Here is an 18,005-nt window from a genome sequence, read left to right as displayed (position 1 = left end):
GATTCCTGGAGGCAGATCTTTTTTTCCGGTGAGTGTCAGATAATTGGGAGGGTAGGGTGGGGCAGAAAACCACAACACACCTTTGTTGGGACTTGTTTAAGAGCACGGGAATAGAAAAGCAGAAGAAGGGCGAGAATAAAACAGCTTAAATAAAGAAGAGGTGAACATTTTTGGATGATCACTCAGACTCTGCACACCTTTGGAAGGACGTGATATAAAGTGTAGGTGGCAAATTTTGGTAGAAAGGAAACAGTTGAGGAATAAAAACAGATTTTCAATTCATTAACGAAAGCACTCCAGGTAAGTTACATTACTAAAAGAAAAAAAAAAAAAAAGGAGAAGAAAGTATCCTGGATTTTCTCTCTTACAGATTCCTTGCAGAACAAGGCTGTATTCTCAGGCAAAATAGGGAGGTGTTACATTTTTCTGTGGGCAATACAATGTAAAAATAGGATTGTGTAAAGGCTGGGTCATTTTGGTTTTGTGTTTGTCAGTGAATGTATCTCTTTTAAAATGAGTGTCAAGTGAAAGGAGTATACCTGCTGTGAGATAAGAAATGTGAAGCTAAGCTCTGGCATTTTAATGCATTTTGTGAAACTACCATGCAAATAGATAAAGTTTAGCTGAATGTTCTCTGTTCTGTAACAGTACCTGTGTGGTGAAATGCACATAATCTGTTGGCTGTTTTTAAAACTGAGCAGATCTGAAATGTGCTGGAGGAATAACGATTGTAAATTAAAGCTTCAGATGGTGGGTACAGGGTGTAAAATTAAGGAATTGATCTCTAGTCCTGAGAATACCTGGAACTCTATCTGAGTGGAATTTTGTGTTGCTATGGACAAGCTTTGCTTTGTCTCAGACAGGTGGGTTTATTTATCAGCCGTGACTCATTGATTATGGACTTCGGGCCACATTGTTGTCATAGAAAATTAGGAGGTACTGTAAGGTGTTTTTGAAGCTTTGTCACTGTAAGTCAGAAAAGTATGATTTGAGAATGAGATTGAATCTGTTCTGCAGCAGGTCTAGCAATTTGAACACAATGGCATAATGTAAAAGACCTGTCTTCTTTTCCTGTCTTTGGACTGACTCGTGGAGTGACTTGGGGGAAGTTACTTGTCTTTCGGTAACTAGTTTCTTCATCTGTGAAATGTTGACAGCAGCATTTTCCTGTTCTGCAAATGTTTTTTGTGTAAACACAGATTGTTTGTCTCCCTTTCTGTGCCGGAGGCAAGAAGCTTGTGCAGGTCAGAATGGCCTTGCTTTGGCGTGTTTCTCTTTGGGTAGCACAATTAAGTAGGCATGGTGAGGACACATTTTTGAAAGGAAGGCACCTGGCAGTGTGGAGTGAAGTCTGGGCTGTGCTCTTGCTTTTGCTCTGGGAAACGAGCACATACTGGTGTCATAGAAGCCAGGACAGGTTGTGAGCAGAGCAGAATTTTGTTCCTGCAGCATGTCCAAGCTTTGGTTGGGCATCTAACCCGCTTCCCTGACATTGGCATCATTTCAATGAGTCTACAAAATGAGCAGATTTGGAAGCATGATTTCATTGGTTGGATTCTGACTCTCTTGGTTTTGGTAGAATAACTGGAAAGGAACAGCTTTTAAAGCAGAATGAGAAGGTCAGATTTCTAGACTGTGGCGTAAAAGAGAGATAAGAGGCCATTTTTTAGCCAGTTCTATTAGTCCCAGGATAGTGGCACCTGAAAGGATTCATTAAGAGGAAGGGGCACCCTAAGGCACATTTAATATGATGGGAGCCATGATATTTGCTTTTAACATAGTCCATGTCATGGTTTGGAGGCATCTACTGAGTCTCAGATTATTTGCAATCAAAGGGTTCCACTGACATGAAATATTATTAATCTCAGCACCTGCTGCTGCTTCTCTCTTCTAATGGAGTGTCTCACAGCAGGAGCCTTGTTAATGGAGGGAGGAGAGAGCTGAAAGGATGTGCTGTGAGAGTGTAACAGCATTCTGACATGAAAACTGGAAGGACATTGTGGAGGAATAAAAGAATCTGAAACATGCCTGCTTTCATTTTTCCATTCAAATATGTCTTTGTGGCTGTTCCCCTCCTCTTAGAAAAATATCTGTAATAAACTTTATTACCATTGCACACAATACCTAATTTCTAAAATAAGAGGGGTTTGAATGTCCCATCTCAGACTGGCATAGCATCCTTGCCAGTGTGCTGCACTGCAGTCAGGTGGAACAAGGGGTGCAGGAGGCACCCTGCAGTGTTGGGTTTATATGAAAAGCACAGATCTAGGCATGCCTCGCAAAGCTGGGCAGCTATTACTATCCTGCTTTTCACTGCTGTACAGAGAGGAAACAGCATGCACAAGCATGGCAGTGCTAGACCTCTCCTGGTTCCTAGTGCCATTGAAGGTCTGCAAGTTCCCTGTTTTTGTGGGTGGCACAAGTGCACCACAACCCCCGAGCTTATGTTAAAGCCATAGGGTTGCCCTGTCTTATGCTGCCTGTACTGTTTGAGAGTAATCCCACTTCACAAGTTCCTGCTTGTTGCTCAGAGATGATTGCAGGTGGCTTCTGTGATTCAACAGCACTATTGCTTTGCCACAGACATAGCCCACAGCTGCGTCTTTGTGAATCCAGATAGGAGCTGGTGAAATGAGTCATTCCTGGCAGATAATGGAAATCCAGCGCAGTCAGCCTGCTGGAGCCCGAGCTGGCTTTTGCATTCATGTGGCAAACGCATGTGCAACGTAGATGAAAATGCACCATGTGGCATGGTTCAGGCTGCGGCATGTGTGGCTCCAAAGATGTGGGTTAACCTCTTGTTATTTCTTCTGGGATTAGTATCAGAGCAAGGTATTCCCCTTTCTCAGGGAAAGGCAAAGATGCAGAAGATGCATTCACTCCATGGTAGTGCTGGCCTCTTCCAGCATCCATTACCAGCCTGACTTCCCAGTAGCAGAAAGGAAGTGGAGTTCCAGGACTATAAAGCCATAGGAAAGCCATTTCCAAATACAAAGCTGTGTTCCCTGCCAAAAACACTGGCAAAGCCAACAGTGCTGACATCTAGACAACAGCTTCTAGCATCTGTTTTTTAGGGAAGGAGCTTGAAAGATGCTTCCACTGTTGATGCAATAAGGAAGAATAGCAGAGAGGTATTGCCTTTCCTTGGAGGGAATGACCAGGAACCCTTACATTGCAGGGGACTGTCATCCTGATTGAGGAGGAACTCTCCTAATGCATGTAGCTACCGTCCTGCATGTACCTTGGAATCAACACCCTGGGTAATCCCTTGGAAGTCCCCAATGTTAGCAAGCACTGTAAGCGTTGGGTAGTATCCTGCTGCCGAGGTTGTGTAAGGACTTGGATGTGGCCTCAGGAGCCCTGTTTACAGGGCTGGTAAACCCAGCAGAGAGTGAGGGCTGTGGGCACTGTGGGTGTTCTCTGCAAAGTTCAACTGAGTGTGACAGGAGGCTGAAGTGGCTTGACTAATAGTGTCCTTCTACACTCAAATTATTCCTGTCCAATTGTCTGGGAATAGTGGGAGCTGCTCAAAGACAGAACTGAACCTGAACTTCAGATATTCCTGCAAATTCTCTGCATCCTGCCTTGTGTCATTATTTATGCATGGACAGTACAAGCGTAACATCAAGGTGGCTACTTGGTATACACTTTGCAGAAGGGTAAGTGGAATCATGAGGATCAAACTCAAATGGTAGCTGAACTGAAGGGCACGGTCTTGGGTTCTGCCTCTAAAACCTGGATGCTCTAAAACTTGGAAGGAATTTTGCCCAAAGCTTTTTTTTTAGACTCAACCTGTCAACTGTGTAGTTTTTGGTAGAGCTGGGCCTTCAGTTTTAAGGAGGAGTCTTCAAATGCGTTGGAGAGTTTTGGCCTATTATCACCTTGTGTGTAAATTAAAATCTCTTCCTTCTCATTGTTTGTGGCTGCATAAGATGAAGTATTATCTTAGAGAGACTAGTAGTGAGCAACTGTGTATTTCCTTCTGACAGAAGTGTTTTCTCTTCTAGCTGATGTTTCTTTTCCACAATCACAATGTTTCTTTGTGGTATTCCTGCCTTGGCAGGCAGTCATACCTCTGCAAGAGATTGCAATTTTGACTAGAGAGGGATCCAAGTCATGAAGAAGAGTATACACAGCATTCACAGCAGTGATTCCAATACTGTGTGTACTGACCTGAGCTGGCATTAAATTAGGTCGAATTCCAAAGCCATAGGCAGGGCCTCCAAACCATCTCTGCTCTGCCTGTAAAGCAAGATAAGGCATTTCCTCCCTTAAGTTCCTTGCTGGCAAAAATAGCCAGTTTAAAGGTTCCTCCAGGTGTTTTTCTACTTCACTAAAGTCAGTGCTGCGGCTTTAGCATCAACGTACCCTGAGAATTCACAGTATTACTGTAAACCGTGCAACAGTATCTCTGCTTAGGGTTTTCTGGCAGTACTGGCATGGTGTTGGTAGCTTACTCCTGCAACTGCCTGCATTTCTAATCCTGTACTGTTGAGTTCTGCCCAGATCGGATGTGTGGGAGTGGCATTTGGGTCCTGTGGTTTTGATCAAGCCTTTATAGGGGCACAGCTGAAGACCATAGTGTAGTGCCACAAAGTCTGCATATAAATCCATGTCTAAACTTCTCCAGCACCGAGTGGATTTGCTTCAATTACCCCTATCTCACCTGTTGTTGGCTTTACAATCTCTTCTGTGTTTCAGCTCTGCTGCATTGTGCAGCATCCAGTTTTGTAGGCAAGGGGGGCTGGTCTATTAGTAATAATCACATGACTCTGGAAAGGCACTGTAAACTCCCTGACACAGTTGTCTTCCAGGCAGTCTAGACCCCAGCTGAAGGGAGAAAACTGGTAGGACTTGTGGGGAGCTATTGTCATCTCTATTTGCCTAGCTCTGAGTGCAGTCTCTCTGCTTTCCCTCCAGGTGGCAATGGTATGGATTCTGTAACAAAGAAAACGCGGCAAGATGGATCAGAAGTTACTGAAAGACGTAAGAAGGACATTTTTTATTTTTATGTCACCAGTTTAGGTGACACACCACAAATCCCAGAAGCAGACGCCCAGTTTTGTAATGGATTGAATGCTGACAGAGGTCCAGAACTGACCAGGCCTGTCCCTGGTCTCTCTGTTGAAGTCAGAAAAAGGAATAGAATGGTCCAAGATCAGACATTTAGAGATATGTAGCATGACCTGATTGTTTAACCACAGATGATTGCCTTGTGGTAACATTTCTAGACAGTAGTGCAGACATTTGGATTCTCCTCCTAACTCCAATATCAATGCTCTGTGTGGCCTAGAAAATGTTCTTTAGATATCTATCTTGTCTGTGTGTAAAATAGAGGATAAGTTTCCTGCTGGCATTATGGGAATTAGCTAGTAGGAAGCTAGTAATGGGTCTGACCACAGGCTTTGCTATTACAGCAATGGCTGTGGTCCAGAAGTGCCCAGAAATAATAATACTTCCATGTTTTACAGGGGTCTTGTAAAGAAAAAAAAGTCTTTCACGGCAGTGATGTTCTTAGTTACTGTAGAGTTAGAAATACCTGCAAACAAACACACAGCATTTTGTGCTAATGAGACTGTAGCTCCCAGGCAGCATGGTCTTAAGGGACTTTTCTTTAAATGAATCGATCTTCTTAGAATGAGTCATGCTCTTCCATGAAAATTAAGTAGAACATTGATCTTGTTTGGCTATATTAACATGCCATTACTTCTGCACCCTTTTCTTTCCTCAGTTATTACAGAGACTGTAACCACAAGATTGACGTCCTTACCACCCAGTAAGTAATTGTCAGTCATTGCGTTACTTCTGCTCAGTGTTCTGTGCCCCTCCATGCTATTTGACTGTGTTACTTTTATAAATCTCTGGGTGCAGCAGGTCTCGGTGCAGAAAGACTTGCACCCAAAGAGAAGCTATTTTCAGAAATCCCTTTCCCAAAATACCTGTTAGTGGAGAGGAGCAGTATGTGGGGAGCCGGCTGGGTATTGTCAGAAACGAAGTCGCACAGTGCACTAAGACTGGTAGACCAGAGTCTCCAAGGGCTTAAGCCCAGATATAGGGTCTCCAGAGGTCCCTGTCTCTTGGGGACAAGGGTCAAAAGCAATGGATCTGCAGCATCCACTGCTGAGGCTGCAGTGTATTCCCCTGTCATCTTACCCAGTTGACAACAGTGAGTGACTCTTTCTGGGTAGTAGCATATGTCACAGGTGATTTCTACCTCTGTAGGGCAGTACAAGTATCAAGTAGGGAAGAATCCTCCATGCTCTTTATACCACCGTATTCTTGATTAGCTTGCTGCAGCTGGGTTGAAAAGGAATTGCACTATCATCTCATTTATGATGAGCGTTATCAGGAGTATCTTTCAGTCCATGTATGGAGCAAAACTTGAATACGAACCTGCTACCTCTGCAGTGTGAATGCTTCTCTGCTCTGCCAAGACACTTCTCTGCAGTTCTGATATCTCGCCAGACATGAAGCTATACTTGTAATTGAGTGTGAGGGCAGTCTTGCAGCATCCTTACTCTTCTCATCTTTTACCCTGAGACAATGTTTCATTTTGTGCTTGTCTTTTCCAGAAGGAGGTAGCAGCAGTGGGCTCAAAACATCATCCCACACTGGAGGAAGCGGAGTGGAAAAGAGGTCTTACACCCATGGCAGCAGCTATGTGACTTCAAGTAAGGAATGAGGACATTGCACAGTGAGGAAACTGAGAGCAAAGGCAGCATGAATGGTGTGACGAGAGATTCAAGGCAGGGAAGTAGGATGAGCCAGAGGTAAAGAAAACAGAGTTTATGAAAGTAGAAGTGGCAAATAATCAAAGCGAAGGTGTTCCTTCCCTAAAGTTAGGTGTGAGGATGGGTGAGTAAATGACAGAATTCACATCTTCCACAGGGAAAACTTGATTTCGGGAGAAAAGCAACAAAAAATGCTATTCCTACTGTTGTTAACAACTCATTTGTAAACTAAATTTCCCTTCTTGGAGGATTTCCAAATCACAAGCTTCCTGACCATTTTTCTTCAAAAGACAGTTTTGATTGGTCTTTTTGTTGATCTTACTGGGGATAGAATACTATTAAAGAATTCCCTAGAAAATACTTTCTTGTGTGTGTGTGTGTGTCCATGGCTTTAGCATTTTGAACAATCTGCCAAATTTTCTGGATGTGCTAAATCAGTATGTGCTATCTACTCCATTAAAACAGGATTCTCTTCTAACAACATCCTTTGCCCGGTGGTTAGATTGTTAGATTATCAAAGGTTTCTGAAGAATAACCGTCCTAGCCAGGTTTCTGGCACACCCCTCTCTCTGTCCCCAGCGGGACAGACTGTGTAACTATCCCTGTAGAAAACATTCTCCATGCTCCAAGAGTTCACAAACCAAAGGGAGTGAAGTGCAGTTTGGAAGGAGAATTAGCCATGCCCAATAGATCTGACAGACACCACCATGCCAATTAAAGGCCAGAGTATGGAATCACTTTGCCTCAGGGCAGATGTGAAGTAACTCCAGTGAAGATGTCAATTTAATTGTCTAGACTGGCACCAGCCTGAGAACAGAACCCAGCCCTGCAGACGGCTCTGCAGGATTGCCATCTTCCTTGTTATTTTGTTTCAGCACGTGGAGGAAGAGAAAAGAATCTGAACTTCAGAGATAATGAGTTCTTGAAGTTTTCAGAGCATTTTCTAATCTCTGCTTTCCCATTCTGCTTGCAGAATGTCTCCAACAGGGGCCTACTAGTCACAGTAGTTCTTTCTGCTAATTAAGTGTAAAAGTTACAGAACAAAACAGGTCCTAGTAGAGGGGAATGTCAGCAAGAAAACACTGTGTTGAGATCACAGGGGCACGCTCTTTTTTCAGTGATGGGTAAACAATATCCAATCTGATCCTGCTGATCAGCGTGGATATGCTGCACTTTATCACAGGGCTCATTTTTTGCTGCACTCTGATCATGCTCTAGCATTCAGTTTCATTCAAGAGTATGAACACATTAGTTATGGCTGCTCAGTTCTTTCTCCACGGCACTGATGTGAATTAGGAAAGGAAATTCTTTCCTCTGTCTAAATATAACAGCCGATAATAACCTCCAGGCTGCCTTGGGCCTGACGCACACCTCAGTCACTTCTCCAGGAAATGGATTGACTAAGGCATGACTAAGAGAGAGTGTGGATAGCTGCTTTGGAAGGCAAATGGACTCATCTCCGCTTTCCCTTATCTCATGAACTGCATCCTTCAGCACTTTGAGTTTGACTTAACAATTTCCCAGTTTTTGTGGCCTGTGTCATATAACACTTCAGTTTACAGATGGATCTGTATCCAAAACAAAACCCAACACCACCCGGAGCCAGATTTATTCTTGTTCAGGGGGGCATGACTCGTCCCCCTGGGCCAAGATCTGCTGTCGTATATATCACTGACAAGATTTGTTTTGAAACCACAAAGATAACCAATACTCCTCTCTGCACTGAATATTGAGGACAGTCAAAGTTAGACCCAAATGTCATTCTTGCCCATCTCTAGTTGTGAGGTATTAGTGCAAATTTGTCCAGCTCAGAAGACAGTAGCATAAAGCGCCCAGGGCATCCAGGGTGTACATCCACGGCATATCTTCAATTTGCTGACGGCATTTTGTTTTACCTATAGGTGGAAGTGGTAGACTGAATTCATCATCATCAACATCTGGCTACAGACAAACCCAGTCTCCCAGCTCTACTCTCACGAAATCACCTGGCTCAACATTTGAAAGAAAAACCTATGTCAACCGCCATGCAACGTATGAAGGTATCACAGAACATGCCCTAGCAAGGACGCAATGTGTAGTGTGCACTCTGAGGTCACATTAATGCAGGATTGTCCCAAATAGCACAGGAGTCCCATTGTGGTTTTGCTAGGAAATAAGCCATTAGGGACACATTTAGTGATTAAGTCTTATTTATAGTAATACTCATTCCTAAAAGGAGTTGTGGCATATTTTTGTTGAAAGACATTAGCAGCTCTTTCATGTAATCCTGAATAGCTTTTTTTTTTAATGGAAATGTTTGTTACCCGCTGGGATTAGACAGTTACCAGGAAGACATGTTTTGAAAGCTTTTAATCATCTTGTGCAAAGTATTAATGAAGACCTTTCTGTTGTTTTCAGGGAGCTCCAGTGCCAACTCTTCTCCTGAGTTCCCCAGAAAAGAGTTTGGTATGTTCTTTTTAAAGCCATTCCTCTAAACATTATGGCAAGTTCATGGTGACTACGGTGGCTTTTTGCACATTGCTGTGTTTTGCTCTACCTATGTTGCCTCTGTATTGGGCAGCCAGTGCAGCTCCATGACTTTGGAGGGTTTATTTGGGGTTTACATTAACAGCTGACAGCAGGGTCTCTAGCCAACACATATTCAAACAGAGGGTGCATACTGTATATCTGCTACACTCAACTGCTTTAGTGATGCTCCCTATATGGCATAGGACGTGGACAGGAGGACATAGACATGAGATACTTCATAACTTTTCCTCCTGCCCCTGGCCATAGCTAGGAGAACAGCTCCAGGCAAGAAAGCTCAGACTCTTAGGATCTTAAGCTGTTGCTGGATATACTTTTCCAGTGTCTCTTTTCTAGGCTTTAACATATTTATATGGAAAGATGAACTGGCTATCAAGTGATACATTTAAACTGAGCATTGTCAGTTGGTATAAGCTTGTCCTGTCCAAACTCTGAGCTGCCGATTTTACTCAGTGCAGATAGTGAAACAATATGATCAGGACGTCTTTCTGGCTCAGACAGGAGGCAGGGTTTCACAGTGTCCAGCTTTGGTTAGTGGGGTAAACAGGCGTATTAGCTTCCTTTTGGCCTTCTGAAATGGAAGATCACCATCTATGAACAACATTTATGTGTACAAAAAGAAACAGCAGTTGGTCCAGAAATGCTAAAGATGCTACTTACTCTTTAAGATACCTTATGTTCTAAAGGGGGGGCTGGTAAAAACTCTAAGGGTTCGATTCCCCGAGCTGTGCCCCAAGTAAAGAAGGTTACCGTCTGAATCTGAGCACTCTTGAGCAAGATCCATGTATTCATTTTCAGACATGTCACAGGCGGTAAAGCCTAATATTGCTTTTCTCTTATTACTGTTCACAGCATCTGCCTCCACGAGAGGGAGAAGCCAAAGTCGAGGTGAGTTAATACTGTTCTTTTAGAAGCCTCCTTTTTTTTCTTCAGTGTGATTCAAAGTGTATTAAATAGACCTATTCCTTAGCTGGAATCAACCAGTTTAAGCATAGAGCAGACAGATGAGGTACGTAGATTTACACCACTGCAGATGTGAACCATTTATCTACAAGCAATTGCTTAAAAAAGCTCAGTGTAAAAATTGATTCTAGTGAAGGTCATGGTGGTTTGGACTCTGTCAGAAAGGAGGATCCACCTGGGGACTTGGATATCTGGGGGCACAGGACATAGTCTGCCATCTTATCTGTTCACTACCATAAACTTGGTCCATCCATGCTCTGTGACCTGCCTCTGACATATTTACAGTAATCATATTCACATTCCTCCTACTGCGATCTGTCTTACAAACCATAAGGCCATACCCTGAAATGATCTTATGCCGATAGTAAGGAGATGGTAGGAAATTATGGACTTGCTGTGGTCTGTTTAGCCAGATCACTGTAAAGGTCTGCATTGTTTAAATCATTCAGCTCTTCTAATAATTTATTAACAGCGTCGGGGAAAGTAGGATTATATTGCTCTGTAAAAGTGTAATACCTGTTCCCAGTTTCTTGAAGAGGAAACTATAATGTCACTTTATCCAAGTTAAATTTAGCAGTAGATATGAATCAAAGTGTGCTTTTGCACGCTCCTCCCGGAGAGTGTCACAGTTACCAATTATTCTACCTCAGATCTTCACAGTCTCCTCTAGCACACTACATACCTGAGCTCCCAGCAGAACTAGGCCATACATAATAAAACAGACACCAGAGAATCAGCTCCAGCTTCTCATATTACTTTAGAAAATAATTCCAATCCATCAGCTTCTCCACATGAATGCCAAAGCTAATGTTTCTTTCATAGTGCATGCACTGTCAGGTTTCATCTTGAGGGGCATGTATCACATGTCCTGGCTGGCCGGTTTGCTTGTGGGTAGCAAGCTTAAAGGCTTACCCAACCACATCGCATTAACTCTATAGTCTCTTGTGCTGCACGGTAGAAGTCAGTAATAAAATCGAGTACCTGGTGAGAATGTTGGCTTAAAACTGGCCTGTTTACGTTCAGTGAGCCAAAAGAGAAGTCATCAGGTTGTAAAAGACTAAATCTTACAGCCCATTGTAGAGATGACAGTGTGAATTTTACATAGGAAGCAGTAGGGAATTTGTGTATTTAATATGCTTCTTTTGTCTCTCTAGGTTTTTGTCCAGAAGGACAATAATAATAATTGTTATGCATGGGAGTATCAATGTGGTTGAGGACTGCATAATTGGGCCTTCTGTATGTCTGGCATTAACAACGCTATTGGCTTTAACAGAGAGCCTCAGTGAGTAAAATATAGCTCTCTGGGATTAAAAGTAGCAAAATGTGACCCCAAAACAAGAAGTCACCCAAACCAATTTACAACCAGTTCACATGGGCCATGAGTGCTGCTCAGATCAAGCAGCACGACAGCAAGATGTAACATGGACAGCAAGAAGGAAGGAATTCACTTCAGCCTAAGGATTAATTCCCAGCCCAGGGCACAAACGCATCTCAGTTCATATTCATGATCTGCTTTTTCTCTTCACAGAGAGTGAAATACGAGTCCGACTGCAGAGTGCATCTCCCTCTGGTAGATGTAAGTGCCACAGCTTTTATTCCAGGGGATCAGGTATAAGATAGAGGGTGTTGCTACTCTGGGTATGTCTGCAGTATCTCTAGGACCCAATCTTCATGATGACAGATAGCAGAGTGTCATTTTTTTTTCTGTTAAGAATGTTCATTTGTCTCCCCTTTCTGAACAAGGAAGCATGCTGTGGGTTAGATGGTGGTCTTGCAAGGATGTAGTTGTACTTAGTCCCAGAAATGAGGCCCTGAAGCTTTGTTATTAAGTGAGTGCACCCCCAGAAGACACCCCCAGTAAGTAAAACTTCATAGACAGTCACAGGTAAATTTGACTGAATGGTTTAGCCAGGGCAAGATTACAGATCAATGAAGCAATGGCTTTTGGGTGAGTCTGGACACTTGCTTTTCCTGCCAGGGACAGAGTTGGATGATGTGAAACGTTTGCTGAAAGGAAGTCGATCAGCCAGCTGCAGCCCTACTCGATCACCGTCAAGTACACTCCCGATACCGAAAAAGGCTGTGGTGGAGACGAAGATGGTTACTGAGAGCTCTCAGTCAGGTACTTGGCAGAGGATGCTTAGCAATGCCATAAAAATACCAGGTTGCTAGGAACATCTGAGTAAGAATACATGGTCTCTGTCCCAGACAGCAGTGGCAATACAGAAAAAGGGTCAGAATGCTGGAGGGCTGTCCAGATGTTGCCCTAACAAGAGCCATCTTGGGTAGTTTTCTAGTGACTTGTCTAATTTCCATAAAAATAAGCCAGTCCCGTGCTGCCACCTGCTTTAATTCAGAGGTGCTTCTGGCAGACACAAGAGCTGTAAGCAAACATGTCTTAGAGTCATTTGATCTGTTATCTCCAAGCAAGATGGAGATAGCTCTGAAGACAACATTTTGGTCAGTGTTTGATTTATTGGCCACGCCAAATGGTTTAGAGATCACTAAAACTTGATAATAGAAGCAGTACTTAAAATACTATAACCAGCCTTTCTTATTTATAAGCCTCACCACAGTGCTCGAAGCAGTGGTATTCACATTCACTCCACTGTCCTCCACCAGTATCTAGGAACAATCAATACCTTTTTTCTTGCACATGGCTCAAGTCCTGTCTAAAACTGGGAATTTTAGTCCAATCCACTGGCGAACAAATCAGAGGAACACATGGGAAGCAAATATGATACATCCCATGGCCCAGGATGACTTATTAACAGAATGTCAGACCAAAGTGTTTTATTCTGGTATCATACCATCTTACAAGCAATGAAATCTCTTCAGTGTGTTTTTTGAATGATTATGCTATCAGGTCAATCTTTATTCCATTGGTTAAAATTCAGGTGGGCTGTAATCAGCTGGCATTTGGGATCGGTTATACCATGTTAACCTGGAGCTGTTTTGTTGACTCCACAAGGGTAAATGAAATTTAAGGCAGATGAAGTTGTTTGCCATGTAAACCTGCAATGCATGCTAAGCCACAAGCCTGGTCTCATTGAAAACCACTTCTGTTTTGTTTGGCTTTTTTACAGTGTCAGGGACATATGATACAACTATACTGAATACCGCCCTCCCTTCATACATGTGGTCCTCCACTCTGCCTGCTGGGTCTTCCCTTGGTGGATACCATAACAGCTCTTCCTTGATCAATGCTATGTCTCACTCTACAGGATCAGGTAAGCTCCCTGGAGCGTCCAGTCTTAAAGGATGTAACTCCATAATGAAACTGCATCAACAGCAGTGCTTTTTTTTTGCACAGCAAGAAGGAATAAAATGATGGAAGAATCAAGATGGCAGGCGATATGCTTGAATTTTATCTGATTTCATGTAACTTAGTACTCTCTGCTTCTACACACTAACTGTATTTGAAAATCCTTTGTGGGGATCTATTGTCCTGAATGCCTGATCTGTTGCTAAACTTTGATGATAGCTTTATCAATGATTTATTATCAACATTCCCTATCAAAACTAGTTTTAGACTGTAGTCAACATTGAATTATCCTGGCCCATTGTAAGAACGACTGGGCCTAACCCTTCAGTCCTCATACATTAAAGATGTAATCAATAAGCGTTGAGCGTGCTTATACCTTTTAAGGCCCACTTCTAAATGCCAGGGATGCTGCATTTCCCAGCTGCAGAGTCACAAGAAAAGTCACAAGAAGCTTTATGATAGCATACTATTAAAAGCTTTGTTTTCTCACACTGTGTCATGATTGCAACTTGTTTGATGTAGGATTTTCTCCCCTTTGTCAATTCACTAAAAGAGTTGTTTGGTGTCACAATTTTCAAGATTTTTCTTCTGTGCAATTACTGTGCATTTTCACTAACTGCATTTCAAAGTGATTCCGACTCTTAATTACTGTGACTGTGCCACTGACCTTCAGGTGCTGGATTTCTGATTCCAGAGAAGTAATAACATTTCACATCCTCTTCTTGCAGTTTTTGGTGTTCCAAATAACCTGGCTCCCAGCAATCATACTCTGAACGCAGGCCTGAGCACTTCCTCTACAGGTCAGATTTTTCTCCCCTTCGCACTTTCACACCACCACAGTCCTGGCAGACATGTACAATTAAATAATACATATATTACTCTGTTTCTCTTATGTTCCTCATCTTGCTGTCAGCAGCTTGTCTGTACACCCCAATTATTCTTTGGTTATGGTGGATTTATTCTGAGTCAGCCCTGCATAGCTGGTGTTAGCTCCTGACTTCTTTGTCTGGGAGGCAGGGAAAACTACAGATTTTCCAAGGAGAATAATTTGTCTTTTGGAAGACACCTGTTAGGCCAGCCTTTTTCTTCCCTAGAACAACTCAGAGTGATGCCTTAAAAAATAAACTCATGTGTAAAGTCATCTGTAAAGACCCACTGCTTCTCTGACAGTTTTCCCTGTAATTTCCCTTTTCTTCACCTGGCTCATGACTTCTGGCAGACTCTCTTCAATGTCACCAAACCACTTCTCTTCCTTTTACAGTCACACATACTATGTCTACACAGCACAGTGCCATCATGCAGGGTCTCTGACTGAGCCTGCAGAGCACGGTGTATGAGAGCAGTCTGTACACTGCACTAATACTGCCACACTGATTCTGGCACCAAAGGTGCCACCTTCCAAGCTGTTTGCTTTTCTCTGGACAGCACTTTGACACATACTGTGTGCAGTTATCTCCTTAAATTTCCCGTAGTCAGACCAAGCCAGTGTTCTGAATTTATCTTTTTCCCAAGTGCCTCACCTGCAGGGAAGTCCATGCAGCCATGAGGGTGGCCTTGCAATCTAACTTGAGATCATGTTTGAAAATGGTCACCATTATTGTCCTGGGCCAACAGTAACTTATACAGCAAAATGATCTAAGGAAAAAAACATTTTGTAAGGAAAATCTTTGAACAGAAATGCCTAGGCCTGTGATGCTTCCAGATAGTTGGAGAAATTTCTTGGGAGAGGTCGTCATTATTATTATTGGTTTTGTTTTATTTTTAGCTAAATACCACCTGCACTGTAGGACTCCCATAACCCCCATTGAAATGTTTTTCTTTGCAGTGTTTGGAGTTCAAAACAACCTGTCTCCAAGTGCTTCATCCTTGACCCAGAATGTTACTGCAGCCTCCGCAGGTCAGCAACAATTTAAATTTAGAGAAAGTGTGAGGGTCACCAACGTGTGCTGACTTTTCTTTAGTGACTAGAAAGTTCATGTTGACAGAGGCTCGTTCATTACCATCTTGGTGGAATAGTGTGGTATGAGGGGGTATTGAGGAACATTTCCTCTGCTTTGCATGTGCAGGACCCGCTCCCAGTACCTATGTAAGCACTAGAGATTTGCTTGCTGGGGAAGCCCTTGCTTGTTTGAGTAGTCCAACGTACCTTGAGTGAGAAAAACATTTTTTAAATGGTGTGCAGCCCAAGGTTGGTGCGTGCAGGTACCTTGTTATCCTTCATCTCTTTCATTCTCAAATTTCTTCATTGCAGCATATGGGATGAAGAACACGTCTCAGAACAACACTGCAGCAAGTACTGGTGTGTCTGCCTCAGCAGGTGAGTGTGTCATTCAGAGTTGTTTAGGCATGGCCTTGTACAAGCATATAATGGTAAAAATGAGTTAGAGGTTCAGCCAGCTGAGTGACACTAACACATGGCTCCTCAGGAGCGTGATACGATAACTCAGGAGCAGTTAGGATAACATTTGTAAAATAGTTTTACTCTGGTTTTGTGCTAAAATAATGGAATAATACCATTCTGTTTATCTTGATTTTCAATGTTGTGTCAATTTGTGTGCAAATTCAGGTTTATACACCATTCCAGGCATACTTGATACTGCATAATGGCAGAAGGGTGACCACACCAACGTTTTTGAGCTTTGTTTGGCCTGTGCCAAACCTCAGTAAGATACAGTTCAATACCTCATAACCATTCCTGGCTCCCAAGGGTATGGAATGCTTTTTGTTTGACAGAGGAGGTCTGCTAAAGGTGCTCCTCAGCTTGAGCTGTGCTGGCTCTAGTGGTGCTTGAATATCTCTCTGACTGAGTTTCTATGAACCTATAGTGAGTGTGTTTGAGAAGCAAAGAGGTCTGTCCTGGTTTCAGCTGGGATAGAGTTAATTTTCTTTTTAGTGGTTGCTGTGTTTTGCATTTGGTGTTAAAGGAATGTCAATAATGCATATAGTTTTAGTTGTTGCCAGGTGATGTTTATATTTTTCAAGGACTCTTTTCAGCTTCTAATAGAAGCTGAGAAGGAGCATAGACAGAAAGATGGAATGGCCAGTGGCATTTTCCGTACCATAGACATCATGCTGAGTATATAAATGGGGTTAGCCAGGGGGCAGGTACTTGTGATCACTGCTTGGGACAGTGCCAATTCACCAATTTGCTGGGTGATGAGTGTGACTTGTGTCTTGTATATTCTTTTACCATTATTATTATTATTATTATTATCATTATTATTATTACTATATTCCATTTGTTCTATTAAACTGTTTTTGTCTCAGCCCATGAGGGTTCCCTTCCCTTCCCTTCCCTTCCCTTCCCTTCCCTTTCCCCTTCTTTTCTCGCTCCTCTCCCTACCCTTCTAGGCCAAAGGGGGAGAACTGCATGAATGGCTACGTGGTACTAGCTGCCAGCTGGGGTAAACCATGACGAGGTCATTGAGCAAATCATTTCTATATGTGATTGAATTCCAGATGCTCTCCATTTCTGGTAGCAGTTGTTCCCCTGCTAATGAAATACACATCTCTAAGGAAATCTAATGACATCCACAGCTCTTCTCTTAGCTTCAGTAACCAGTGTGTCTCTTACTGGGTGTTTATAGTACTGGCAACACCAATCACAATGGGACTACCTATTATAATGAACAAAAGTGTTGTGGCTTGTAATTATGACTCAGTGGCCCACACTTATCTCCTCTTCTTTCCCATCCTTTACCAATATTCCAGGGGGAACTGTTTTGACCTCCCAGGGAGATGACATTCTGCGCAAAGACTGCAAGTTCCTGTTGCTGGAGAAGGAGAATGCCCCAGCAAAGAAGGAGATGGAGCTCTTGATCATGACAAAGGACAGTGGCAAAGTCTTTAGTGCCTCCACCACTGGGCTTAATGGAGGTAACTTCTCTTCTTTGGGACATATGGATATGCTGAGGACAGAGAAATGGAGAATGATCATAGAGGGAGTTCAGAGTTCAGGACACTACACCTGACTCAAACCCCTGCAAGCCAAACAAGAAGCCCTGTCAGGCAGTTAGCCTTTAACTATGCCAGCTGCAATCTAGGTCAAGCTTTTGCATTTGAAGTTCCAGCGTGTGCCTTGGAATATTTCACAACGCTCAGGAACTTTGAAAACAGATGTGGTTTAAAGAAGAAGAGCTATTGTCTCTTCCCAATAAAAACCAATGCCTTTTACCAATGAAAGAATATAGGCCTGGTTGAAGTTCTGGTGTAATGTTTTTAATTATATTCGGTTCCTGTTCAGGATCCTTTGTAGAAGACACCTTGAAGAAAGAGAAGCAGGGATTTTCCTCCTCTTACGCTACAGATACTGGCCTAAAATCAGATGCAAATGGTAAGAGTTTGTCCCTGTGGAAATGCAGTAGAACTTTCTCCTCCTGCCTCCATTGCTGCCTTCCCCTTTCAAGCCTATGCTCTAAGTTTAGTCATGCACAGAAAGATTGTTAAAACTTCTTTTACTGATGTTAAAACAGGAGCACTGAAATCTGTGCCAACAAGGGACAAAGCAACTTACGCAGGTA

The 18,005-nt window shown here is 42.8% G+C and overlaps 1 protein-coding gene across 1 annotated transcript in view; it reads left to right on the top strand.

The window, feature by feature from the left end:
- Positions 1-265: 265 nt before the first annotated feature.
- COL17A1 (collagen type XVII alpha 1 chain) overlaps positions 266-18,005 on the top strand; it is a 40,410-nt gene continuing 22,670 nt past the window's right edge. The window contains exons 1-16 of the mRNA XM_054206320.1: positions 266-300; positions 4,921-4,986; positions 5,732-5,776; positions 6,573-6,671; positions 8,633-8,770; positions 9,129-9,176; positions 10,110-10,145; positions 11,749-11,796; positions 12,199-12,342; positions 13,307-13,450; positions 14,214-14,285; positions 15,311-15,382; positions 15,737-15,802; positions 17,197-17,361; positions 17,729-17,818; positions 17,958-18,002. Coding sequence (XP_054062295.1) covers positions 4,932-4,986; positions 5,732-5,776; positions 6,573-6,671; positions 8,633-8,770; positions 9,129-9,176; positions 10,110-10,145; positions 11,749-11,796; positions 12,199-12,342; positions 13,307-13,450; positions 14,214-14,285; positions 15,311-15,382; positions 15,737-15,802; positions 17,197-17,361; positions 17,729-17,818; positions 17,958-18,002 — 1,267 coding nt within the window. The 5' untranslated portion in view covers positions 266-300; positions 4,921-4,931. The remainder of the gene's footprint in view (positions 301-4,920; positions 4,987-5,731; positions 5,777-6,572; positions 6,672-8,632; positions 8,771-9,128; positions 9,177-10,109; positions 10,146-11,748; positions 11,797-12,198; positions 12,343-13,306; positions 13,451-14,213; positions 14,286-15,310; positions 15,383-15,736; positions 15,803-17,196; positions 17,362-17,728; positions 17,819-17,957; positions 18,003-18,005) is intronic.

Source organism: Rissa tridactyla, chromosome 6, assembly GCF_028500815.1.
Source record: "Rissa tridactyla isolate bRisTri1 chromosome 6, bRisTri1.patW.cur.20221130, whole genome shotgun sequence".
Taxonomy (NCBI): domain Eukaryota; kingdom Metazoa; phylum Chordata; class Aves; order Charadriiformes; family Laridae; genus Rissa; species Rissa tridactyla.
Note: the sequence above shows the minus strand (reverse complement) of the source record. Positions and strands in the feature narration are given on the sequence as shown.